Source organism: Gymnogyps californianus, chromosome 1 (assembly GCF_018139145.2).
Source record: "Gymnogyps californianus isolate 813 chromosome 1, ASM1813914v2, whole genome shotgun sequence".
NCBI classification, from domain to species: Eukaryota; Metazoa; Chordata; class Aves; order Accipitriformes; family Cathartidae; genus Gymnogyps; species Gymnogyps californianus.
This window is the reverse complement of record NC_059471.1, coordinates 9725960-9736321: the sequence shown is the minus strand read 5'-3', so window position 1 is coordinate 9736321 and position 10362 is coordinate 9725960. Positions and strand designations below refer to the sequence as shown.

The 10362-nt window shown below is 41.1% G+C and overlaps 1 protein-coding gene across 3 annotated transcripts in view; it reads right to left on the bottom strand.

Moving 5' to 3' along the window:
* Window positions 1-335: 335 nt before the first annotated feature.
* LOC127028207 (N-acetylated-alpha-linked acidic dipeptidase 2-like) overlaps window positions 336-10362 on the bottom strand; it is a 34436-nt gene continuing 24409 nt past the window's right edge. Inside the window, exons 15-19 of one of the 3 annotated variants that reach the window (XM_050913959.1) lie at window positions 9535-9625; window positions 8612-8876; window positions 3282-3363; window positions 2232-2324; window positions 336-565 (exon numbers count right to left, since the gene is read on the bottom strand). In XM_050913959.1, coding sequence (XP_050769916.1) covers window positions 376-565; window positions 2232-2324; window positions 3282-3363; window positions 8612-8876; window positions 9535-9625 — 721 coding nt within the window. In that variant the 3' untranslated portion in view covers window positions 336-375. Of the gene's footprint in view, window positions 566-2231; window positions 2325-3281; window positions 3364-8611; window positions 8877-9530; window positions 9626-10362 lie in introns of all 3 variants that reach the window. The other 2 variants (XM_050913971.1, XM_050913965.1) reach the window with 2 other exon arrangements.

Genomic DNA, 10362 nt, shown 5'->3' with positions numbered 1-10362 from the left:
CGGTAGCTTGGCAAATAACTGGTTTTGTAATTGCACATCCAAAATAACGGGCCCTCAAAATTGACAGATCGTTCAGAAAACTCTAATTGGGAACTGATTCTTCCTTCTCCCCCTCCTCCCCACTCCCAAATTTCCTTCCATCTAGGGTTGTTCTTAAAGCTACAGTTTTGTCAGTATCAGAGAAGCATTAATTTCTAGCTCAGGAGTTCTTTGATACACAGAGCTCCGGCTCACCCTACCAGTACACTTGCATGCATTCAGAAGGTTGGAAGCTCAGATAGCGTAGGCAGTCGGAGGAGACTGAGTCACTGCAGTAGCCTGACTACACTGCACGTCAGACTTCGCTCTTTGACTGCGCTTTTCGAAGCCATCATCCTATGCTACTTCTTTCAGTGTCCCTGCTGCTGCCTGCACAGTGAAGGCTGCAATGGAAATCTGCCTCTTCACTTCTTCCCAGGCTTCATGCTGATCTGCTTTGCTTTCAATATCAAACATGGCATCATAGATCCCTGGGAAGGACTCTCCGGCATACTTGTTGTGACTGCTTGGAGCAAAGATGACATGTCTGTGGGGAAAGAAGAAAAAAATGTAGGTATACTAAATAAAAGTAACCGTTAACGGTGTGCGTGTTCATTGTAGGGGACTGTATGTGTGCTGCATAAAGCAGCTATGAATCCCGTGAGGATCAGAACTTACTAAATACACAGGAAATCTAGCTGGACCTGCCTTTAAAAGGACGGGACGAAGCAGCCCCAAGGGCAAAATCTATGGGAAGTGGCACAGATTTAGGACAGGTAGCCGCATCCTTGGGAAGAGATGACGCATTTGTCTTATTAGGAACGAAACCATGTTAATTTTTTTGAAAATGGGAGCTCAACAAACCTGTTGAACTAATGTGGCAGTCTGGAACAGGGAATAAAACTAGTTATGGGTGTACAATGAGAAGGGGAACAGAAACCTTAAAAATGACTAAGCAGCTGGATGATGGTCAGAAGATGTGGGAAAGGAATGTAAAAAGAGGGGAAAAAAAGTCTATCGGAGAATTCTTGAGAAGAGCATGAATTCTTCAGAGAAGATGTGATCATATTGGAATACAACTGCACAAAAGTATCAATTCTATTTGTTGGTGGTTTTTTTTTCTTAAATAATGAATAGTTGCAGATCTGCTTTTAATTTGATTTTGTTCATATGAAGTATCAAAGCACATTTGTAGCATGTGAAAGAGTCCTCCCAAATCAAAATAAACACTAAAACTACATTAATAAATGCAAGCAAGTTAAAAAAAATAAAAATTAAAAATCCAGACAGCTCTAAATGATACCTAACACCCCACAAGAAGAACTGTAGAAAACAACCATTTCATTCTTCCAAAAGCGTGAATGACAGTTTATCCTAGGAGGATGGAAGTGTGATTCTCAATTCTACCTGCCTGAGGGACTTCTGGCGTGGTGTGAAAGCCATCGATCAGTGAGTCAGATATACCCAGTCATTAGGAAAAGGTGGATACTGAGAGTAAAGTGAGGTACTCGCACACCTGACACTGGAAGCTAGCTTTTTGTCAAGTGTTACTAATAAATGCACTGGGTTTCTATAAAGGGTGTTGTGGTGCACCGAACATTGTCTTTCTCCGGGCCCATGTGCTTGTAGAGAGAAAACTTCAAGAATAACTACTTAATGATTTAAGCTAATGGGAGCATCTATAGAAGCAGCCAAAGCTGGGACAGATGGGACTCTGCAGCACAGCTCATGGGCCTTTATCTATCCTGTGCTCAAAGGTCGCTCTCTCTCCAAGCTCTCTCGTCGCCTGACCCTCACTACACATCTGTTCTCATCCTCTTCTCCCTTTTACTCTACCCTCGTTTCTGCTTTCTTTTCAATACAGTTGATTCCCCGCTCAGTCCTCACTTTGTACAGGTTTAAAAGAGCAAGTGGTAACAGAAGTAGTACTGCACACCTGCAAGTAAAAGTCATAGAATACGATGGCTAATAAAAACAGAATGCCAGACCCAAGAAGAGGAATTAGGCACCACAAAACTGGTGCAGCCGAGGAGTTCTCCTTGGGGGTTATGAACAAATTCCTCTACTCACTGGATTGTACCTAAAACAATCTGTTGAGCTGTAATTCCTATATGAGGCCTATATAGCAGTTCAACTGACCAGTCAGTTAGGGTGGGGTTCACCTGCAAAAATACAGTGCCTTAGACAGCTGGTCGAGAAACTTGTTGCCTCACCTGTAAAACTTCCTTCCTGGTAAGCCAAGAGGATCAATGAAAGCTCTTTCTATAAACATCAGCTGATCGTTGACGATTCGCACTGCGACTGGACTGCAGAAAATGGAGACAGAGATGTTTCACACAATGAGGAAACATGCCTTCCCAGTTTCATTTAAACACTTTTCCTCTTCTTTGGACAGGAAAAAAAATGACAAAGATGGTCTGCAGTTTGCAAAAAGATGAGGTTTTGCAAATGGAGATATTCAATACATGTTACATTAATGCATTGGGATTTCTGTGTTAGAAAACTCAACTACAAGATTTCACACTATGCAAAATAAAATGGGAGACTTCCTGAGAGTGTCAGATACTTGCTTAGTATTAAATGGCACTAGAAAGATCCCACTTAACTGAGAGGAGAGGAAGGCTGAGATTTAGGTCAAGATGAAGATAGCTAGATTTTGGTGTGCACCCATAAGCCAAGTGTTGCCCATAAACCAAGTGTCCAAATTCCTGCTCTAATCTATACAGTAACAGAGGAAGGATGGGATTCAGTTGTCTAAACACAACTATCTGGCACCATACCAGGTGCCTAGGAGCACCTGGCCTCCAGCCACTGCACTCAGAGGGCACAGGAGTCCCACAGAGCCCTTAGGTTTGCAAGCATCATACGGATCTCTTAGATACTCTGAAGCATCATCCTGTCTCCTTGAGGTCTGCTGAAAGTACAAATTCTGGCATCACCTACAACACTCAAGTGTAGGTGTCTAAATACAGAGCTCAGTCCAACTTCAACTGTCACTGCTACCTGCCTTCCCATGTATTACAATAATTTTAATGACAAGCTGATACTAGTAATAAGCTCTACAGCTGATACTATTCATCACGGGAAGCAGAATTCATCTTAGCAGATATTGCCTGTCTCAGAGTTCAAGGGCTCTATTCTACAGTAATCAGAGAGACTCCTTGTGTAGTCACTGGAAAGAAAGAACTGCCACCCTGGGTACCTAAGGCAGATATACATATATGTCTATAAATATATAAAGAATTTTTTTTTTTCAGACTTACTCTTTCTTGTCAACTTGTTCAAGTCTCCTGTGAAATTCAGCAGCAGCCTTTGAGAAGTTCACCACAGCGGAAAAAAGAGGATCTAGAAAAGGAAGGACTTTGTGAACAACTTCAGAGTATCTACTGAGCCCAATATACCTTTCAGTTGCCCAATGGGAGAAAAACTACATTTGTTTTGCTGATATAGTTGCATTCATTTTGTTGTCTTTCCATAACTCATTAGTTTCCCTAGTATAGACTTTAAAGAGCTGCACTACTTGCAGTAATAGACAAAGACCTTGTGCAAGGAGGCCAACAATAAAGCAGAATGCTTGATAAAGGTTTTACAAGTATACATCTTCCCTCTGCCTGGCAAGGAAAAGATTGGTTGGCATTGCAAACAGAGAACTCCACAGTTTCCTTTTTAACAAAGGGATGCACTGCAGTGTTTAGGTATGAAAAGCCTGACTTCAAAAATGCCAGCTCTTCCCGCAGGCTGTGGAAGGACAGGAGGATTTCCCTCTTGGAACATTATGTCCTATTCATATCATAACAGAAGAGTGTGATATGTATATTGAGTAGTATTAGGTGACGTATAAAAGACACAACTGTCATGGAACACAGTGACAGACAAGGTAGATTAAAGTAGCCAAGTCCCGTGCTTGCTCCACACGTGCACTAGAGTTACGGCAGAGGAGGTGTCTCTGCCACAACCCTGCATGCCATCCCACAGTGCTGCTACTCAAACCCCAGGATTTTGCCTGTTATGCCTGGCTATGTGCAGGCAGGCTGGCGGGTAAGCCAGTTGCTTTTTCCTGCTCTGTAGGCAGTAGATCCAAGCCATGTGGAATAACTTAGCCAAAGAAGCAGCAGGCCTTTCTTTTAATGACAATATCAGCTGTGATGATTTTCCCATGGAAGCGTCTATTTAATACAGACCTGGGAAAAGTATCAGTTTACACAACTAATTTTTGGAGAATAAGTAACAGGTGGATGTTATGAGGAAAAGAACTTCTGGCCTTACCAAAACTCAACTCAATTACAAAGACAGAAGATTTACAACTTGTACATTTTGCCCACAAGTTTCAGAAAACTTTAGATAAACCAGAGTATCCTCTCTTTGATCATACAGGAATATGGGGCATCAGATTAGGTCATCTCCTAAACCCAGTCCTCTGTTAGCAAGTATGGCCCCTCACTGTTTATAAATTTGTGACACTATTTTAGCGTGATAGGCTTTCAGTAGATAGATTTATCACACTATTTAGTGTGATAGGCTTTCTGTTCCCAGGACTCCTACTGAAAGCTGTTCTGCAGTCTCGTTTGCTCTTCTATTTCTAGCAAACTTATTTATTCATCACCAGCCTACGCTTGCTTGTTCTTATATTAATATTTTTGTTTAGTTTACATAATTAGAGGCACAGATTTTATGTATGCAAGCTGTTTACGGACTGCAGTATAGACAGACACATGTCACCTTGTGAGGGTGAGAATTTACACTTGTCCACAGCCGTAGCAATAGTTATAAGTTTGCCAGAGGACCGAGTTCTGCCCTGCTGACATCACGGCTATGTCGTGGCAACAGATTATATTTCAGAAGCAGTAGGAGGGGATTTAAGAGAAAAAAAGAAAGATCATCTGAAAATATGTAAGAGAATTTGTGCTCATGTTCACTAGCTATTCAGTGTTGTCAGTGTTGGTTATTTTAGAAAATATCACAACTTTTCTTTTTTTTTTTTCCCTGCAAGCCTTAGTTCCTGACAGCATATGACTACCAGTACATATTTTATGAAAAAAGGTTTCCAGCCTTCATTGTTGCAGAGGAACAGCTGAAATGTGAATCCAAAGGCAAATAAAAACCTTAATCTATTATTTTGAAGGACAATTATGTGATTTATTCAAGCTTAATTAACAATTTTCTGACATTCAGTTTTGTCAATAGGCAATTCTATGAAAATGCTGAGTGAAATTAATTTTAATTTTCACAGTATTGTAAAATCTGCCTATATAATTTACTCTGGTGCAATAGAATAAATAAAAATTAAAAATTACAGTTTTATTCAAGAAATAATTTAAAACTGATCAGGCATCAGAGAAGAGCCATGAAAATAATGAAGAGACTGAAAAACATGCCTTGTAAAAAATTGGTCAAAATGATAAATCTATAAAGTTATTAAGGAGAGAGTTAAGTGATATTGGGGGGAAAAAGGCTAAAAAAAAAAAGATTGCTTCTAGAATCTAGGAACAAAAGTAGGTGCATTGGTCAGAAGGTAGTTTGGGCAACTTCTAATCTGAAAAGAGAAAGAAACTCAAACAATGAAAATTGTTTCCACCCTACAGAGGGTGGAAGCAAGGACAGGTAGCCTGGGAGGAATACAGAGAAATTGTCTGAGCAGCCAGGGATCAGGTTAGGAAAGCCAAAGCCCTGACAGAATGAAATCTGGCCAGGGACATCAAGGGCAACAAGAAAAGTTTCCATAGGTACGTTGGTGATAAACGGAAGACTAGGAAAAATGTGGGCCCTCTCTGGAAGGAAATGGGAGACCTGGTTATCCGGAACATGGAGAAGGCTGAGGTACTCAACGACTTTTCTGCCTCAGTCTTCACCGGCAAGTGCTCCAGTCACACTGCCCAAGTCGCAGAAGGCAAAGACAAGGACTGGGAGAATGAAGAACTGCCCACTGTACAAGAAGATCAGGTTCGAGACCATCTAAGGAACCTGAAGGTGCATAAGTCCATGGGACCTGATGAGATGCATCCGCAGGGCCTGAGGGAACTGGTGAATGAAGTGGCTAAGCCACTATCCATCATATTTGGGAAGTCATGGCAGTCCGGGGAAGTTCCCACTGACTGGAAAAGGGGAAACATAACCCCCATTTTTAAAAAGGGAAAAAAAGGAAGACCCAGGGAACTACAGGCCAGTCAGTCTCACCTCTGTGCCCAGCAAGATCATGGAGCCGATCCTCCTGGAAACTGTGCTAAGGCACATGGAAAACAAGGAGGTGATTGGTGACAGCCAACATGCCTTCACTACGGGCAAATCATGCCTGACAAATCTGATGGCCTTCTACAATGGGGTTACAACGTTGGTGGACAAGGGAAGAGCACCTGACCTCACCTACCTGGACTTGTGCAAAGCCTTTAACACTGTCCCGCATGACATCCTTATCTCTAAATTGGAGAGACATGGATTTGACAGATGGACCACTCGGTGGATAAGGAATTGGCTGGATGGTCGCACTCAAAGAGTTGTGGTCAACGGCTCGATGTCCAAGTGGAGACCAGTGACGAGTGGCATTTCTCAGGGGTTGGTATTGGGACAGGTGCTGTTTAACATCTTTCTCAGCAACATGGACAGTGGGATTGAGTGCACCCTCACAGCAAGTTTGCCGACGACACCAAGCTGTGTGGTGTGGTCAACACACTGGAGGGAAGAGCTGCCATCCAGAGGGACCTTAAAAGGCTTGAGAGGTGGGCCTGTGTGAACCTCATGAAGTTCAGCAAGGCCAAGTGCAAGGTCCTGCACATGGGTCAGGGCAATCTCAAGCACAAATACAGGCTGGGCAATGAGTGGATTGAGAGCAGCCCTGCGGAGAAGGACTTGGGGGTGTTGGTTGATGAGAAGCTCAACATGACCCAGCAATGTGCACTTGCAGCCCAGAAAGCCAATCATATCCTGGGCTGCATCAAAGGAAGTGTGACCAGCAGGTCAAGGGAGGTGATTCTCCCCCTCTACTCTGCTCTCGTGAGACCCCACCTGGAGTACTGTGTTCAGCTCTGGGGCCCCCAGTACAAAAAGGACATGGACCTGTTGGAGGGAGTCCAGAGGAGGGCCACGAACGTGGTCAGAGGGCCGGAGCACCTCTCCTATGAAGACAGGCTGAGAGAGTTGAGGTTGTTCAGCCTGGAGAAGAGAAGGCTCCAGGGAGACCTTATAGCAGCCTTCCAGTACCTAAAGGGGGCTACAGGAAAGCTGGAGAGGGACTTTTTACAAGGGCATGCAGTGATAGGACAAGGGGTAATGGCTTTAAACTGAAAAAGGGTAGATTTAGATTAGATGTAAGGAAGAAGTTCTTCACTATGAGGATGGTGAGGTACTGGAACTGGTTGCCCAGAGAGGTTGTGGATGCCCCATCCCTGGAAGTGTTGAAGGCCAGGTTGGATGGGGCTTTGAGCAAGCTGGTCTAGTGGAAGGTGACCCTGTGCATGACAGGGGGGTAGGAACTGGATGATCTTTAAGGTCCCTTCCAACCCAAACCATTCTATGATTCTATGATTCTATGAAAATAAATGATTTAACAGAAATTTTGGTAGATGTTCTACTACTGCAAAAAGAAATTCCAGATTTGATGTTTCCTTACAAGATATGCTGCAGTAAACACAAGAACATATTGAAATAAATCCTTGTGTTATGCAAAATCTCAGACCAGATGATCCATCACACAAGGCTTCCTCTGTCTCGAGTGGCCCTTTTACAAAGAAGGGTGTCTTTTCAAACTAGTCAAGAATTTTTCACTTAAGCCATTACATTAAAATGTCATTTTTAATTTTCCCCAAATGACGATTCAATTTGAGTTACTTCTAATGTTCACACAACCGAAAAAAGTACTGCATCTCCAAAAAGCTAGTTTATGTCTTTAAACCATGGTTTCATCAAATAGCAAGTGAATTAGGACTGACTGAAAATCCTCCTTCGTACAGAAACACAAGGGGTGAATAAGGGAAGAAGAAAAAAAGAAGAGAGAGAGGGAGAGAAAGAAAATTACTGTGAAAGCTATCCTAGCCTGGGATCCAGAGCACTCTGCTGCTTCAGACCTGTTTTACATGCTTCACTGCAATGTGTTCAAGTGCTCAGCAAATGGATATATTTATGCAGAAGAGTTAGAGAAGTGCTTCTGTGGCCTAAAAGTGGTAGCCAGGCACTGAGACAGGTGGTAAGCAAGTTCCCCAGCGTCAGATGAAGTCTTTGGCTAAGGAGGAACGGTCACCTGTGTCTCTCAAGTTCCAGGCAGTGGCCATAAACATATAACTTGTCTTCTTTTTTAAGCAAGAAAGTGAGAAGCAGGCTGATATATTTCTTTGTTCTGCATTTGAGGTCCATAACTGCTCATGAGCACTGTAATAATGCCCATAATTAATAATATGCATGAAAATTGTTATAACCCTCTCATCTAGACAATAATGTGTTAAACCTGTGTTATGTTTAGAAAAAAATTAGAGGCTTTTCATTATGATGGCAGAATTGAAATAGGAAAGTTAGGAATTAAGTTTCAGAGCTATAACAGATATAACGTGCCCCTGCATGATTCTAATTAATGCACTTAAAAAATAGTCTTGTGGCTATTACTCACCAAATGATACTTTGTAAGATTTCAGCTGTTCTTCATGTTTCTTGGCCAATTTATAAATTCTATTGCTATATCCTTTTAAGGCTTCTCCATAATCTCTACAGTCGAATGGAATGACCTGGGAATCTGCCAGTTCATAAACCAGTTTGCCTCGTAACTGTGCAATTGTTAGCTGTTTCTTGAAGGTGGGGTCATAAAATTTTTCCACTAACTCAAAGGTCTCATACACAGTGTGATAAACAGGATAATTGCTGAATTTGTCTGCTTTCTGAAAAAGAGCAAGCAAATTTGTCAGTGCCCTGTATTCTAACTGCAGTTAAAGGATGTATTGATCACTTAACAACTATGATGTTTTGCACAGTTTCCAAATCAAAAAAGCTATTTGCTACAAAACACAATTTACTATCCTTCCATTTTTGTGTGTTCATGTTAAGAAACTAAACCAACCTGAATCCATGGACTGTTGCACAAGACTAAGTGAGGCAGCTTCCTTCTCTCTGTCTACACAGATCTGCCTTCAGTTCGATTGTACAGAGATTACCTTCACTAAAAGTGAAAACAGTTTGGGGTTTTGGATAGCAGAAGTCCTCAATCATGGCCCCTTTTTATCTTGTGTAGTTACTTCTGAACACAATCAAGGAAGATTTGTATATTAAGGGGCCTACTAATAGTATCGTGGAATGAAATATACACCTCCAATCAGATTCTATAAATACCTTTCTGTGAACTTAGCCTATAGAATATACACATCACTGTAACATGTTTTATTCTCCAAACATTTAGGTTTCTTGCTAAATTATGAAATGGCGCTGATATACAAACCAGTCAAAGATTCTTCGAAGCTTTTTTATTAATCGTGAATAAATGCTTTTAAAAGATGACTGCTCAGCACTATCAAACTTCTTCAAGCAATCTGGAAGACTTACCCTATTCTTGGTATAACGGACTCTGCCTGATGCAATTCCCAGTCGCTGAAAGTAAGCTTCAAAATCACTGCCTGATCCCAGTTTGTTTATTCTACATGTAGAAAAGACAACATCTTAGGGAGAACACTTACTGTATAGTATGGCAGTAATTTATGCAAAATGCAGATTTTGCAAAGAAATGGAGGTCAGTTCTTCTGGAGGGCACATCAGGGACACTAGTAAGATCAGAGACTAGATGAGTGGCAAGCTTAATTATTCTAACTGATTTTATTCCGCCACACTAATTCAGTATCCAGTACTGCTAGGAAGATCTTTTAAAGGTAGCAATCCTGATTATGACACTGACCACATTTTAAAAAAAAGTACACATTATGCACAAGAGCCATAAAATTGTATCAGACATGTCTGTGCAATCTTAAAACATTAATCATCTATTTCCAAACTAATATGAATTGGGCAGCAATATATGTAAAGACAGATGTGTTTATATACTTAGCATATTCCACAGTAGAATCAAAGACCGATAAATAATTTCCACTGCAGAAGACACGATTAGCATTTTTTACTTACAAGTAAATATTGCCATCTGCTGGTTAGGTGTGGCAAGACAGAGGAAAAGAAAATTATAATAAAGACAGATGTAATATTCCAAGTATTTTCAAATATTTATTTAAGTTTTATATTAAGTTTTAGGTTTATATGTCTAGCCTCGTGAATAATTGGTGTTTCTCAGCTAAAAAAGAAAAAAGTTTCTTCTGTTCCAGCTAAAGTTCTTCTGTTAATATAAATTTCTGCAAGGAACTATTTGTATCAACTGAGAAAGATCAG